We start from the raw sequence: 16,570 nt of genomic DNA, 5'->3' as shown, positions 1-16,570 counted from the left end.
GAAGTAGGGAGGCATGACAACACACTGCTGTCACCAGTACAAGACGTTTCCAGATTTTATTCTTGCCACCTAAAACTCCTGACCAATAAGAGTCACTCCTTATGGTGTTTATGGTTTTGGGAAAACATCTTGCCTTTTAAAGTGTGTTTATATTTTTAGGTTATTGTGTGTTCTGCAACTTTACATTCTTTTGATGTGAAGAAACTGTCAGAGAAGATCATGCATTTCCCCACCTGGGTTGACTTAAAAGGAGAGGATTCTGTCCCAGAAACTGTCCACCATGTTGTTGTTCCTGTGAATCCCAAAACTGACAAACAGTGGGAAAGGCTTGGAAAGAATCATGTCCGGGTAAGTAGTTTATAAATGCATATTACACTGCAATAGATTAAACTTAACGTAACAACTTAGGTTTCAGTTTACACACAGTAATTTAAACTGCTGGAATCTGGACTTAACCACAGGGGGCCAGCTGCCACTTCAGTCTCTTGAAATGGCTGCATATGTCCAAATATATAATTTGGCATATTGACTATAGTGATGAGTGCATGATGTCAGCATAATATAGCAGATCTGTTAACACAAATTCTGCAAGATTATTACAATTGCAGTACTTAACTTAAAATCTGGATGAAAGAGACCTGATTGTGCCTCAAATTCATTAAAATTCGCTAGCAGAGGAATGCATTTAGGGCAGGGCTGGGCAAGATGTGGGTAGGGGGCCAGATCTGGCTCATCCAACACTAGGATCTGGCCTGTGGACTGCATCTGGTCACTCTCTATTTATTTTCTGCTGCCAGTGCTACTGAATTTCCAGGTGGTGGCTCAGGCACCAGGATTCTATTTAAATAGCTCTTGGCTCATGGTCACAGCGCTATGCCAGCAGGAGCCAGAACTGTGAGCCCTTTGCTGTGTATTTACTTCAAAGCCTTCAGCCCCAGATGACTGGGCTGGGGAGGGAGGATATTAGTCCTCATCCCCACCCCTTCCAGGGGTGAAGCCAGTCTTTGCCCAGTTCCAAAATTCATTAAGCGGCCCTCCCTATGAAAATTATTGCCCACTCCTGATCGAAGGGTAACTTGTGCATTATCAAGTGGAAGTGTATACCTGATTTTTTTGCCATAGTGTTACATAGCCCCAGAGATTGTAGCCTATATTCTGTTTCTTCTGTGACTGGTCAGGAGTCTATAAACAATCCTTTCTAACATGCACCTTGATTGAGTTAAACTACTCTAATGGACTTTTCAGATCAAGATTGGCAATATTGATGTCAGTTTTGGCCCAGATGCAGGGCCAGTGTGTACAGACAGCACGACCGCAATGTTTTATATAAACAAAGAGGTGTGAGGTCATCTCACCTAAGCAACTTCCAGAGGCTATGGCACTACTTTGTGAAACAGAATTCACCTCAAATCCAGTATCTCCCAGGGCTACAAAACATGTTGGCAGACACCCTCAGCAGGCTCTTTATGGTCCACAAGTGGTCAATCTTCCACAGGTGGGAGACTCCCAGTCTAGACCTGTTTGCCACTCCAGAAATTAAAAAATGCCTAGCCTTTTGTTCATTCTAGAATCGCTATCAGGGCTCCATAGGAGACATGTTTGCTCTCCACTGGGAAGAGGCACCTCTCCTATAATGCATTCCCCCCCAATTCCCGTGGTATTTCAGGTCCTTGTGAAAGCCTGGAGGGACAGGGCTCATCTAATCATGTTGGCACCAGCATGGCTGTGCCAACATCGGTTCTCCACCCTACTCAGCTTTTCAGTGAAAACCTTGATAGCTCTTCCCTGTACCCGGATATTCTGATATAGCATCACTGATACCTCGGGCACCCAGATCTGCATTCACTCCATCGAACAGCATGAAAGCTGGATGGTTCAATTGGTTAGAGCTTCAGTGCTTTGCTCAGCCCAGGTACAAGAAGCCCTATTAGGCAGTAGAAAGCTGTCTACTAGGATGGCATATTTGGCCAAGTGGAAGAGGTTTTCCAGCTGGTGAGCAGAGCAGGATGTATCCACCGGGCAGGTGTCTATCCTGGTAGAGTTGGAGTACCTGTTGTACCTGCGATCACAGGGGCTGGCACCCTCCTCAGTTAAGGTTCACTTGCTGGTGACTTCTGCCTTTTACCCAGATTGCTCTCAGCATTCCCTGTTTGACCACCCTATTGTGATGCAGTTCAGAATGGGGTTGGACGTGTTGTACCCATATTGTCCACCTGTATCTGCTTGGGACATGAATCTGGTACTCAAACTTTTGGGTACACTCTTTGAAGCGATGGCTCAGTGTTCTTTGCTACATCTGTCAATGAATGTGGCTTTCCTGGTAGCTGTCATGTCAGCAAGATAAGTGTCTGAGTTGAGAGCCCTATCCCCAGAACCACCGTACAGTCCACAAAGCTTAGACTATACCCAGCTTTCCTACCAAAAGTGGTCTCCCAATTTCACCTGTCACAAGAGGTCTGTCTTCTGGTTCTTTATCTTAAGTCTCACACTAATGATAGACCGAGGGCATTGCATATGCTATATGTAAAGAGGGCTTTAGCTTGCTACATAGAACACTGGGTCATTTAGGAAATCCATGCACAGTGCATCTCTGCCTGGATAGGGCCGTGCATACACACCTGTTACAACCTAACTGGGGTCCCTCCCCTGCCAGTCACAGACCACTTGACTAGAGCCCTGGCTTCGTCTCCAGCCTTTGTAGCACAAGTCCCCTTTCAGGAGACCTGCTGGGCACCTACTTGATCTTCAGTTTATATGTTCACAGCCCATTACGCAATTGATAAATCCTCCAGGGTGGACGCAGTAGTTGGTGGAGCAGTACTCCTGTCTCTGATTCCGAACTCCAACCCCATCTCCATGGAGTAGCCGTTTGGAAGTCACCTGACCTGGAAGCAATGTGAACAATCACTAGAAGAATAAAAGACAGTTACCTATTCTCGTAACTGGTGTTCTTCATGATGTGTTGTTTATGTCCCTTCCAATATCCACCCTCCTTCCCCACTGCTGGAGTAGCCAGCAAGAAGGAACCGAGGGGGAGTAGGGTCAGTAGTTGTATATATGTGCTGATACAGTGATGCCACTCTAGGGGTCTCCACAGCTGACCCTACGGGAGCTGCTAGGGGAAAAGTTTCCAAAGTTCGTGCGTGCAGCATGCATATACCTGAATTGGCATTCACATCTTGAAGTTACAAGAACAGATAACTGTCTTTTATTTGTTCTGAAAGAGTCAAACCTGCTCTGAGGAGGTGTGATGAATGGGAGGGATATTGCCCCTTTTTGGACTTCTCAGCCATTCAGTTAACTAAATTACCTGTAAGTGTTAAACCCAGACACAGTGGTTCTCAAAGTGTTGGCAGGGAGTCAGGAGAGTCAATGGGAAGGGAGTGTGAGATTTGAATTGAAGCAGGATCTGCCTGCATCAGTCTTGTATGTGTAGGAGAGGAAGAGCGGAGAGTGGTGGGCTGAGCCAGGAGCAAGGCTTAGAATTTCCAGCAATATCCACGCTTAGAAAGGACTAAACCTTGGTACAGCAGATGTGAGTAGAATAGGGATGTTGAGTTAGATACAATCAGGTTATTTTCTTTATCTTTTGCGGCTTGGTTGAATTCCTTTGTGCTGAACCCATGTGACAGCTCACGCCTCCCTTCCTTCCCCCCCCATATACTGTAACTCTTAAACTGAATCTCAGTGAAGCAATTCTCTGTGTTATACCAATAAAAGCAAGCAGGATCTTATGAGGGGGATAAGGCAAAAAGCCACATTTATTGTAAAGATAATAATAAAAAAATAAAGAAAAGATAGAAGCAAACAACGTTGTTTAACTACTTAACCCTTATACATATAAACATTCATTAATCCATTCATTCAGGTTCTGTGTATTTGTTATAGTTACCAGCCTGGAAGTTGCTTGTGACAGAATACTGGCCAGGTATTCTGTACACAATTGATGGCAGACCAGGGAGACTGGGAGCAGCTTTTCTCGCCCTGGAGGAGGCGGGCGGCGGGACCAGGTGTCCCGCTGCTCCAGTCCTCCGGGGCGAGAAAATCCCCGTTCGTAACTGCAGATCCGACCTAAGTCGGATCCGCGTAACTCGGGGACTGTCTGTAGTCCTAATATTATAATTATTGCCCCGCTAGAATATAATTTGTTAGGAATATAAATCTAAACATTTAACAATCTTAACTAATAATAATAATAAATCTAAATAATACTGATGATGATAATAATAATACATCTAAACACTTTAAGTTGTGGGGAACAAATTATGGGGAGTCACTTCCATTTGGGGGAATCATTTTCAATACATTAATATGTTATCCCTACATTTGCTTTTAATCTGTTCTTTTTTTCAGTTACTCTGTAACACCTAGCAATCAAATAATGCTTTACCAAGTATGTCATCTTTGTGTTGCTAATAAAACCACTTTTTAAAGACAAGAATCAGATCATAGTATCCCACAAGGCAGGAAGTTCTGTGTGCATATGCCTGAGTCTGAAAGGTCAGCTATTAGGAATTAGTTTGTTTTCAAGCTGTCTTCTGACAGTGGGTTAGAGATCTTGGGGGTACCCCACAGGAAAAAATTCCCAAGCAGGTCTTCCTTTGCTCTCAAAGGGATATTTGCATTTGGGTGGTGGGAGTGAACCACCCAAGATCAGGTAATCTTGGGCCTTTGGGAGTCTTTTTAAGCAGAAGCCTTTAGTGTCAGGGTATTTTTAAGCTCTCTTGTAGGCCCACACCTTCTGCACCCGAAGTGCCAGAATGGGTAACTGTCTTGACAGGAGGCCTCCATGTTTCTTTGGCAAGGGAGCAGACATATTCCTTGACATTTACTTTCATACTAACCCACAATGCCCCTGCCTGCTGTTGCTGGCTAATCTGGGGAAGGCAAAGGTATTTTCTTACCTAGTGTTGGATTTGAAGTTTTTATAAAGACTCTGTTTCCATGATAAACATCTGACCATCCTTAACCTCACAAGGATGATGGGTAGACCCCAGCATTTCCAGGGAGAGGCAAATTTTACTCCTTTGCAAAGCATTCCAAGGTTAGAAGAAGCCAGACTGATTTTGGGGGAAACTTGTTTGTAGTCTTTGGATTAAGAAGATAGGTGATGAGAACTTACCTTATTCAGCTAAAGGTACAATGCTTAAACTCACTGAGGTTCTATTCATTCGGTAGCCAATAATCTTTGGTTAGGATATAGAACTTTAACCACTAGAGGGAGCCCATGAATTTCATAAGAATAAGCACTTGGTTTTGGTGATACAGGCAGTCCCTGGGTTACGTACAAGATAGGGACTGTAGGTTTGTTCTTAAGTTGAATCTGTATGCAAGTCAGAACTGGCGTCAGACGCTGCTGAAACTGATCAGTTTCAACCGCGGCTGAATCTGGATGCCAGTTCTGACTTACATACAGATTCAACTTAAGAAACCCAGGCATCCCCAAGTCAGCCGCTGCTGAAACTGATCAGCGGCTGATTCCAGGAAGCCCCAGGCAGGGGCTTCCTGTAGTCAGCCGCTGGTCAGTTTCAGCAGCGGCTGACTTGGGGACGCCTGGGGCAGAGCAGCTGGGGTGCTGCTGGGTTGGTCCAGTAGCACCGCCGCTCCTCGGCGCTACTGGACCAACCCAACAGCACCCAAGCTGCTCTGCCCCAGGTGTCCTGATTCAGCCGCTGCTGAAACTGACCAGCCGTGGCTGAATCAGGACGTCTGGGGCAGAGCAGCTGGGGTGCTGCCGGGTTGGTCCAGTAGCGCCCAGAGTGGCGCTACGGGACCAACCGGCAGCGCCCCAGCTGCTGTACCACAGGTGTCCGGAGCGAAGCCGTGGAGCACGGGGGCAGCGGGACAGCCCAGACGCGCGATGGCTGTTCTGCTGCCTTTGGGCTCCGCGGCTTTGCTCTGCTTTGCTCCCCGTCTCCCTGGCCTGCAGACCAGGGGAACGGGGAGCAAAGCGGCGGAACACGTGGGCAGCGTTCTCCGCCGCTTTGCTTCCTCTCCCAGGGAGACGGGCCCCGTTCGTAACTGCGGATCCGACATAAGTCAGATCCGCGTAACTCGGGGACTACCTATACTCATAATAAACTTACCTTTTATTCTTATGTAGCTGATCATGGTAGTGGTATGTGTTTTGTGTGTATTTTTCAGTATTCAGCTTTTAGGACAGGTGCTTTAGTAACCAGTTTGGTCTAGCTTGCCACATTATTTATGACTGACTTCTCTAGCTGAAGATTTTCTCCTTATATTATGGTTTAAAAATAAATCTGTTTTTGACAATTTATTTTTCTTGTAGCTTTTAACGCAGAATTTTACCTTTTTATATTAAAGTACTTAAAAATATACTGAATCTTTACTCTTGAACCGATATGTTGTGAACCCACTTTCTTCCTGAGACTGTCTTTAGCTCCCCTTTCAGCAATCATGCAGCAGTGTAGGTTAGAGAAAGGAGACTGGACATCAGGAACCTCAGAATTTTAATTCTGGCCATGCAATTAATTTTGATCTATGCTCTTGGAGTAGGTAACTGAAACTTAGAGGTAAAACAATACCTATAAAATTAGCATTGAGCTTTCCTTTTTTTTTTTTTTTTAAAGTACTTGGAGAGCTTAGAATGAAAAAACTCTGAAACAGCGTGTTACAGGTTTTTTAAATAACAAAACCACTAAATTTTCCAAAAATCAAATTACTTTCGACTTGAAGAGAGGAAAATTAAGCAGAAAATATAGTATAAAAATTTCACTTCAGAGTAAGTTGAAAGCTATCAGGGTTGCCAGTTTTGTTTGAGGTATTCCTGGAGATTTCATCATATGACACAGTCTTTCATTAAATATTAGCCTTTTTGAAGCTTGTAGATACCAGCAAAATCCTGGATAGTTGTTAACCCTAATAGCAACCCATTGATTCTGTTGGATGAGAACTTTACCTCTGAGTGCTTGCTTATATTACACAAGGAGCAGTGGCTGTATCTTATTATGTTGTGTCACAGAACAACAGTAAATTGTTGGTGCTTAATAACTAAATGCAAATAACAAACTGTTGATGAGATTTCTGCCACTTTTATATGAAAGCACTGCTACAATGAAATGACTAACTTCTCCCCATCTTCCCCTCCCCCTTTTCTAGACTGATGAGGTACACGCAAAAGATAATACAAGGCCTGGTGGTAACAGTCCAGGTAAGTGACCTTAATACATATTAAGACTTCAGGGTATTGGAGCAGTGGTTTTTGAAATAAGTATCTTCCAAAGAACTCATAAGGCAGAATTGCACTGTATTAAGAGATGGGCCCTATGAAAATGTTTATCGCATCGCATCTCAGCTCCTAGAGGCAAGCGATTTTTTTTTTTGATTTTTTTTTTAAAAGATCATAATCAAATTTGGAGAGAAGGGGGGCAGAGCTTGAATTTGTAGTCTTGAAGCTTGCAAAGTAGAGTATGCATACAAAGAACCTGAGTAGCTGAGGGCATGTCTATAGTACTGGTAAATTAGCACTCTGGAGGTCGATCTTCTGGTGTTCGATTTAGTGAGTCGAGTATAGACCCGTAAATTGAACACTAAGGGCAGCTCCCGCTGGCGTCCAGCACTCCTCCTTTTGCAAGAAGTAAGAGGAACTGACGGGAGCATTTGCCTGGTCACCGCCAAGTTTCGACTTAAGGTAAGCTGACTCCTGCTAAGCATTTTACATAACTGGAGTTGCGTCCCTTAAGCTGGCCTTTCTAGTTTAGTGTAGACCCTGCCTGAGAGCGGGTAACTTCCCCATGTGCAGTTGAGAGGTGTTTAACTTTTGTTGAACCGGGAGGGGTGGAGAACTCTTTGTCTTTGGGACAAGTGAAGTGAGTGCTGCAGGCCTGGCCCACTGTCCCCACCCTTACTAGTATGCCTAGTTCCTAGGATAATTGTTCATAGCCATTTTCAGAAAACCATATAGTAACAAATTTAGAAAATAGAATTTTTATAAAGGTGTTGAGTGACCAACATTTCTTGCTTTATACTCAGAAATGTGGTCTGAAGCTATTAAAATACTGAAGGGAGAGTATACTGTTCGAGCAATTAAGGAACACAAGATGGATCAAGCAATTATTTTCTGCAGAACTAAAATAGACTGTGATAACATGGAGCAGTACTTTATACAACAGGGAGGAGGTAATATTTCTCACTTCTATTTAATCAATTTTATTGGTTAATCAATTTTCTATTCAGTTTTTATTGGTTTATTGTTCAGGCTTGAAATAGTCTTTCACTTCTGCTTTTTCTTTAAAGAAATACTGACACTTGAAGATATTGATGTCAAATGGGGGGGGGTTGTTCGTCTTTCAGAGTGTTTTAGATCTTTAATTATAAAATCTTCTGAAAGCTGTAACATCACAGTTGACCTCCAGTGCTTGACCTGTGGTGTGATAGCATACTATGATCACCAAACTTTTCTTGACCTCTAGGCACCTGAAATCCATATAATGTAAAATGTATTTAGATGGTGATAACTTAATTGAAATGTCACTTATGCCTTCCAAAAAGATGACTTAAAGTGAACTTTCCTGTAATAAATAGTACATTATAGTTAATCACATCACAGTATATCCTGCTTGACCTATATGAAGCCTCCCTTCTCATACAAATCCTATTTCTTTATGCAGCACCTGAATACTGTCACCCATAAGTTTTGGACTTAAAACTTCTATCAGTATGATTATTGAAAGTTGTATATTTGTGTATTTAATATCCTATTGAACAAAGATATAATAACCTTAATTTTCAGGTCCAGATAGGAAAGGACATCAGTTTTCGTGTGTCTGTCTGCATGGTGACAGAAAACCTCATGAAAGAAAACAAAACTTGGACAGATTTAAGGTAATAATATAGGCTATTTCAGGGTATAGGCTTGATCTGGAACTGCAGTATTCCCAAACCACTTCAATAATGGTGGTTATTTCAAATGAGGCTGTACTCCTTTTTATGCATACTTTGAGTTCCAGAGAGGGGTGAACAAGTCCTTAACAATGCAGTATCGTCTGTGAAAAGAGGACTACTTCTAGTAGGCTGCCTAGTAGTCTGCTTCTGTGAATTGGATAGGACTTGTAATGTCATATATGGTGTTGTGACAAACCTTAAAGAATGGCTTATGACGTTATGGCCAGTCCTCCAGTTTTAGGTGCAGCGTCATTAAAATAGCATATCAAGCCAGAAGCCCACGATGTAATTATTCACTATTACGTAAACCAGGGGTTGGCAACTTATGGCACGTGAGCTGATTTTTCACTGGCAGGCGAGCCTCCTTGCCAGATCCATACAGGGCCGTCCCAATTTTAAATACTATGTCCCAGTGTCCCCATCAACTAATGAAATGTCCAGCGGGGCGTTCCAAGACATTTCACTACTTGTTGATGGGAACCCTGGCTTGCGGAGATGAAGCGACCAAGAAATGGCTCCGTGTACTGCTCCTCATGCAGTACAGCAGCCTCCCCCCATTCTGTAGAGTGCATAGGCGGCTCCATTGGAGCTTTGCTGGCGGGCAGCCTTGCCAGATTCCGGTGGCGTGCATTTTCCAGTCACTCCGCCACCTGCTGCGCTGCCCTCTCCCTCCCCTTGTGGGACTGCCTCTGGTATGTGGGCCCCCAGTTCAGCTGTGCTGCTTCCTCCTCCTCCTCCTCCAGGCCACTTGTTGGTACAGTCACCACTGCTGGGGGGGGACAGGTGGGTCCAAGGTAACACCTGGTAGAGCTGCTCCTAGACCTCTGCACCTTGGAGCTGTCACTTCAGCCCTGGCAGGGGCTGAGTGTAGTCCGGCTGGGGCAGGGTGTGCTTGTGCTCAGCAGGTGCACTCAATTTGCTGCTGCTCTTTCCCCCTGCCCTTCCCCACCCTGCTGGGAGTGCAGCAGTGAGCCAGGTCTGGTGGAGAAGGTTGGGGTTTCTTCACCCTCCTCCCCCTGCTGTGCGGGGATCCCTGCTGCTTGGAGGTGGGGGCTGAGCTCCCCCTTCCCACCCCACTGGGGGAACAGCAGAGAGCTGTCTGGAAGCTATCCCCATCGCAAGGAGGTCTAAAAGCCAGATAAGAGTCCCCCTTCTTGCCCAAACCCTCACAATCTAATCCCCCTCACTCACTTCTCTTCCTCTCCCGCCCCCCTCCCCTCCCCGGCCAAGACCCCATGCCCCCAGCTTGCTCTGACACCCTCCCTTGTTCCTGCACCCTCCTCCTGGCCAGACACCTATCCTCACCCTGCTCCTGCATCCACCCACTGTTGCTCCTGCACCCTCTCTCCTGGCCACACTCCGCACCCTCCCTTGCTCCTGCACCCTCTCTCCTGGCCAGACACCGTACTCCCAGCCGGCTTCTGCACCCTACCTCACAACCTCTCCCTCTTCTGCACCCCACCACCGTCCCAGATCCTGCACACCATCCCAATCCCACACGCCGGTAGCCCTGTCCCACACACTGAATCCCTCATTTTTGTTCCCACCCCAGAGACTTAAGGGGGTCCATAAAAATCTTCCAACTCCAGAATAGTAAATTTGGCCTATGGGAAGCCCTGAACCTCAGTCCTCCCTGCCTCTTCCCCTCACCCTGTGGGGCTGGAGTGACAGAGGAAAGAGGTGTCTCAGTTGGAGAGCCATATCAATGAGGGTTGGGAGTTTGAGGAGTTTTTTGCTTCTCACTTGTGTGATCCCTGACTGATTTTTCTGTAAGTCAGTGGCCCCAAACCTAATAAAGGTTCCCCACCCTTGCTATAAATAAATAAAACATGGGAAACTTTTGTGTTGGACATAAATTAATATTTTACTTTATTTGTTTAAAATAAAATTTGATAAACTAATCTGAAAACTTAAAACGTTTAATCTGTTTAATAATTTAAATTAAACCGTTCTCCCTAACTGCAGCTAGTTCAGAAAATACAGTCACCATACCAGGCCTGCCACAGCCCTGCCTCTCGCCCTCCTTCGTACCCCCCCCCCCCCCCAAAACACACAGATCTGTGAATAAGTTAAACATTGGCACACCACTTCTTCAAGGTTGCTGACCCCTGATGTAAACCTTTAAAAACAATGAGTACTGCACCTTAGACACTAACAAAAATATATTGTATAGGCCTGTCTTGAAGTAGATTCCTGAGTACTTGTCTGGCTCTGTCATTCTGTTTCTTCACTTTCCCAGCTCATCTGGTGGCATGGGTTTTGCCTACAAAAGCTTATGATACTATAGTTTGGTGAATGTTTAAGGTGCCACAAGACTGTTCTCTGTTTTTAAAGTTACAGACGAACACAGCTACCCATCTGAGACATCAAACCCTTGTGACCTACTGTTCCTGTAATTAATTTAGTGTAATTGACTGCATATAATTTCTAACGACTAGGACCAATTTTTTTAAAGGAACCTGATGTTAGGCTACATGAGTAATACAGATTTCAAAAGATACACTCACTTCAAGTGCCTTTAAATAGAGTAAGGTGGGGGTGCAGAAATCTTTGTTTTCAAAACCTATAGTGTGTTTAACTATGAATTAAATTTTTCCTTAGAAAGGAGATGTCCGATTCTTGATCTGCACCGATGTAGCTGCTAGAGGAATTGATATCCATGGTGTTCCTTATGGTAAGAAGTCTAAATATGATTAATACATGAATTTTAGCTATGTAATGCTGAAAAATCCATAAATTTAAACCAAATATTTGAATTACATTAAGTATATAGTAATGTCTACTTTTTTTAATGCAGTTATCAATGTCACGCTTCCTGATGAAAAGCAAAACTATGTTCATCGAATTGGGAGAGTAGGCAGAGCTGAAAGGTATGCTGGAATCATTAGTCCTATGAGGCTTAATGCTTAAATGTACTTCAGAAATATTTATTTAAATACATTTTTCTAACGTTTCAGAATGGGTCTGGCGATTTCCCTCGTGGCAACAGAAAAAGAGAAGGTAATTCCTAATCCAAAAGCAGAGGCACTGGGTAGAACAAAAGTTGTTTGGAGTGAAGTGTAGGGTGTCAGTGTGGATGTGGTGTTTTTTGTGGGACGGGGGTCATGGTTGATACCTAGTTTAATCTCTTGGTTTGTTTGTGTACTTAACTTTGGGTTAGTGCATCTGCCTCTTGCATCTTTATTGAAATGGGGCTTCAGTAATTGAGTGTCCTAGTTCTTGTTCTGGGTTTAATGAAAATAATAGATGTATTAGTATGTGTTTTAAATTGCTGGTATGGCATATTTTTCACTTGTCTAGGTGTGGTATCATGTTTGTAGTAACCGTGGGAAGGGTTGCTATAATACTAGGCTGAAGGAAGATGGAGGTTGCACCATATGGTACAATGAGATGCAGGTAATCTTTCATCTGTTTTACTCAAATATCTTTTTCTTTAAAAGAAATAGCTGATACTAGTTTCTGAAGGGTTGAGAGAAATGTGTATTATAATTGTAGTCTAGTTTTAATTGAAATATAAATCATTTTATTTTCAAAATCCCATGAACAAAGACTCTTTACAAATAGTTTCATTTCAAGTGAAAATTGTGCTTGCTGGGAATGATTATATTTCATCTTAATTTACAGACTTTGAAATTCATTTGATTATTATATTGGTGATAGAAAATTCTTGGATTTTTTTTTTTATCCTCTGAATTTGGGCACTGACTTAAATCCAGTGTTCTCACAGATAGAATAATTGACTCCATTGTGCTAGGATATTACTAGTGAATGTTTTAATTACACTGTATTTAACTTTCTAAAAATTATAACATAGGAAGCAGAATGTCTCAATCTTATAGACTGGTGAAGATGAGTTTGCACATCCATTTCAATAAATTTAGTATCCCCAATACAATAATTCCCAATAAGATTAATAAAGTGCAGCTGATTATGCTGCTATTGCACAGACTATGATTTTTTTTATAGTCTCATCTTCCATATCCAGAATAGCAGGCAGATTCTGAATGCATTTTGTCACCTTCCCTAAGAAATACTGTGAACTGTTATAAAATGCAATTAAAAATCTAATATTCAGTCAGTTTCATTTACTAAGATACAGCATTCCTTAAGAGTACTTATGTCATTTTGCTTATCCTGAGAGTCACTTTTATACAAGCACAGATTTTGAGTGGGATATGTCAAATATGAAATTATTAGAAATTCATGGCAACTTATACTTGTGAAATAAAGAAAATTAAAAACTTTGTTTGTAATAAAAGAAGCATTTATGTACAGCCTGTAAGTTACTCTGTGCGGAGGCCCTATTTAAGTCATTAGGGAAGGAGTTTTCAAATGGGGGTGGGGGTTCATGACCAGTTGGGGTTGCAGGGTGGTTACATGGGGGTCACAAGCGCTGAGCTCTTTGGGGCTGATTACCCTGAAATCCAATTAAAGGCCCCCTCACTTTTTAACTTATAAGGAGGGATCATAATCAGAGACTTTCTGAGTGGAAAGGGTGACCAGTGTTAAAAGTCTGAAAACCACTGCAGTAGGGGTCTTGTACTGCTGGAGGCTCTGCCAATATCGAGTTACTTGTAGTCTCAAGGAGCCTCAATTTGTAATGATAATGGTTATTCTGGGATGTATTAAAAGGTGTATGTAAGATATAGGAGGTAATAATTCCCCTTTCCTCACTGTGGGTGGGGCCTCCATTGGAGTGCTTTGTCCATTTTTTAAAGAAAGAAGTGGCCAAATTGTAGAGAATTCAGAAAGCAACAAAAATAAAAGGTTTAGAAAACATAACATGTGAGATGTTTGGAAAAAAAATAGGCCCTGTTTAGAAAACAAGAATTGGAAGTGGGGGGAAGAAGTATTCAATAATGCAACAGCTTTTTTTTTTATAAAGAGAACAGTCATCAGTTCTCTATATCCACTGAATGTGGAAAAGCTTAGTTTTTAACAAGGGAAAATTAAATATTTAAATTAGATATTGGTGCTTTGATGTAAGGCTAGGTAAGCAAAAGATTATAGAATCCTTGTAATTGGAAAAGTGACAAGGAGTCCTGTGGCATCTTACATAATTGGAGATTTCTAAGAACAGGTTAGACAAACACAGTTGTCAGAGATTGTCTAGCGAGAATCACAGAAGTGAAAGGCTCAAAGGGAAATCAAGTGGTCATCTAGTCTAAGTTAGTATGCATGTACTTCCTTTGAGGGCAACAGTGTTCTTGGCTGTATGCCACTCCTTTTGGAACCACTGAACATAGTATTATATTGTTCTACGCCATTGACTATCTTCTACTTCAGAAATGGAAGAATCTTTCTTACAACTGACTTTTTGTGTTTCCTTTCTTAGTTGCTGGGAGAGATTGAAGAACATCTGAATTGTACTATTTCCCAAGTTGAGCCAGATATAAAAGTACCGTTAGATGACTTTGATGGGAAGGTTACATATGGACAAAGAAGGGCTGCAGGCGGTAAGCAACTAATTAGTGTTCTGTAGTCCTGTGTTATATTCCATCTATAAGCAAAAACATTTCAGAGAATTGCAGGGATAGGTGTGCATTTATTTATGGCCATGAGCATGTGTTTAACCTTCACATAAACGCAGTTAAATAAACTGACCTTCTAAACTCTGCTTTATGAAGGGGTTTTTATTGGTTTTTGTCTAGATTAAAATTCTGTTTCCAACTTAGTTGCAATGGATAAGATTTACTCTGTGTGTGGTGAGGGCTGCAAATTTGCCAGTAGCAAGTTAGTAAAGCTGTAATAGCAAAATTTCTGAACAATTGCAACTGAACAGAAGTACTGCTGACAAGTTATTTCAAGCATGTTCTTTAGAGTGTGGTTGTTTTTTGGCAGGTGGAACCTATAAAGGCCATGTGGATATTTTGGCACCTACAGTACAAGAGTTGGCCGCCCTTGAAAAGGAGGCTCAGACATCTTTCTTACATCTTGGCTACCTTCCTAACCAGCTGTTCAGAATGTTTTGAATATGCCACACTTTAGGCAAGACTTGAATAATTAAAAAAAGTTCCATATTGAAAGTACTGAAATCTTGTGCTGCTGTTTGGCAGCAGTATTTACAATAATGCTAAAAACCAGACACTATTCTTGCATGTCAAGCACCTCTGTTCAAGAATATAGATTCCCATGTTTTAGCTGTTGTGACTGTTGACCTAATAAAAGAGAACTAATCTAAAATTGAGTGAGATGTTTTATATTTTTCCTTCACCCTTGACTGAGTTTTCAGAATTGCTAGTTACATAGGGTTTTGATTTACTAAATGCTAATTTTAATTTATCCTATTGAGTGAGAATTTTAAGTGTGTTTCTAGTAAATATAAAATGATTTGCCCTTGTATTAATTCATCTGGCTAAGTTCAGTTTTCAGTCGCAGCCCTGACAGAACCACCAGCCCTGACATAAACGTTGTTCAGTTGTGTTCTAGTCCCTTTAAAAAATACGTTGTAATGCATGTTACAAACAACTGTGGCTTTTCACAAAGTACGTTGTTTTAAAATAAATACTGTAGGAAGAATCCGTGAAGTTTCTTTTACATATCTTAGGAATTTTAGAGGTTCTGTCTTGTAACAAAACCATTGAACTTTGGTCCTCTTATCACCTAGCTTTGAGTATTTCAGAACATGTGAATATAGCTGAAATGCAAAACTGCAGAATAATGCATATGTACTCCAATGTTTGTTGCGGAAATGCAATGAACGCTGAATTCACTTTGCTAAATGGAAGTCACAGGAACCAGGAGCCTGCAGCGTTCATAAGCATTTCAGAGCTTATAAATACTAATAGTTGATGGTGCTACCAGAGGTTTTTCCATAGTCACTACAAATTGCATGCACACGTCTTTCAAGTACAGTCTATCTAATGGCATTTTATTTTCAGTGTTTGGATTACTTCAGTTTTGTGGCTTCAGTTAAAAACCTTAATGTTACTTTTAAACTATTTTCAGTGGCTTATTAAAACAGCATTTGTCAAGTTAATTAAAAAATATCAAAAGCTCTGGGAAGTGTCTGATATTGTATGTGGAGGAGCATGTGTGTCCCATTTCCCTTAATATTTTTTCCATTCTTGTTCCCAGAAAACGTATTTCAAGAATTGCAGTAGTGTGCCTGCTTGCTAGAATAGAGGAAATGGTCCAGTGGCATTGGGAAAAGAACCCAGCAGCCTACATTTGTTTACTTGTTATACCAAAAAAATAAGTATTTCAATGGGAAGACTATGTTGTAGGAGGTGGTCTGGGAAAGAGAACTTAGTTATTTTGTCAGTAACTTAACCTGAAAAAACTGAGGAAAGATTCATTAGAACTGGAAACCATAACTGAATTGTGCATTGGCCTAGAAGTTCTTTTATCTCTGAAATTTTTTCTAGTATTCTTTTACTTGATGCATGCAAAAGTGCCACAGATCAGGCAGGCTCTCACAATGTGTGTTTCCATGGGGTATTGGAAGCCTAACATGTCTTCACATCAATAAAGGAAATAATGATTCCCCTTCTCCATCCTCCGTATGACATGTACACTAAGATGATGGACTATACTCATATACAAGATGCATTTAACTGAACAATGTTCCTTAAACCTACACTTCTTTAACAACTTACGTGAAATTTTAATCTTGCAACAAAAAAATCACTTATACAAACTCACAAGCATCAGAATCATTCAGTGA

The 16,570-nt window shown here is 41.8% G+C and overlaps 1 protein-coding gene across 1 annotated transcript in view; it reads left to right on the top strand.

Moving 5' to 3' along the window:
• Positions 1-15,087, top strand: part of DDX1 (DEAD-box helicase 1) — a 46,415-nt gene extending 31,328 nt beyond the window's left edge. Inside the window, exons 17-26 of the mRNA XM_075923471.2 lie at positions 160-348; positions 7,120-7,171; positions 7,993-8,139; positions 8,753-8,844; positions 11,506-11,578; positions 11,702-11,774; positions 11,862-11,904; positions 12,205-12,300; positions 14,240-14,360; positions 14,746-15,087. Of these exons, the coding sequence (XP_075779586.1) occupies positions 160-348; positions 7,120-7,171; positions 7,993-8,139; positions 8,753-8,844; positions 11,506-11,578; positions 11,702-11,774; positions 11,862-11,904; positions 12,205-12,300; positions 14,240-14,360; positions 14,746-14,876 (1,017 nt within the window). The 3' untranslated portion in view covers positions 14,877-15,087. The remainder of the gene's footprint in view (positions 1-159; positions 349-7,119; positions 7,172-7,992; positions 8,140-8,752; positions 8,845-11,505; positions 11,579-11,701; positions 11,775-11,861; positions 11,905-12,204; positions 12,301-14,239; positions 14,361-14,745) is intronic.
• Positions 15,088-16,570: the final 1,483 nt, after the last annotated feature.

The sequence above is a fragment of the Pelodiscus sinensis genome, chromosome 3 (assembly GCF_052426305.1).
Source record: "Pelodiscus sinensis isolate ZL-2025 chromosome 3, ASM5242630v1, whole genome shotgun sequence".
NCBI classification, from domain to species: domain Eukaryota; kingdom Metazoa; phylum Chordata; order Testudines; family Trionychidae; genus Pelodiscus; species Pelodiscus sinensis.
Note: the sequence above shows the minus strand (reverse complement) of the source record. Positions and strands in the feature narration are given on the sequence as shown.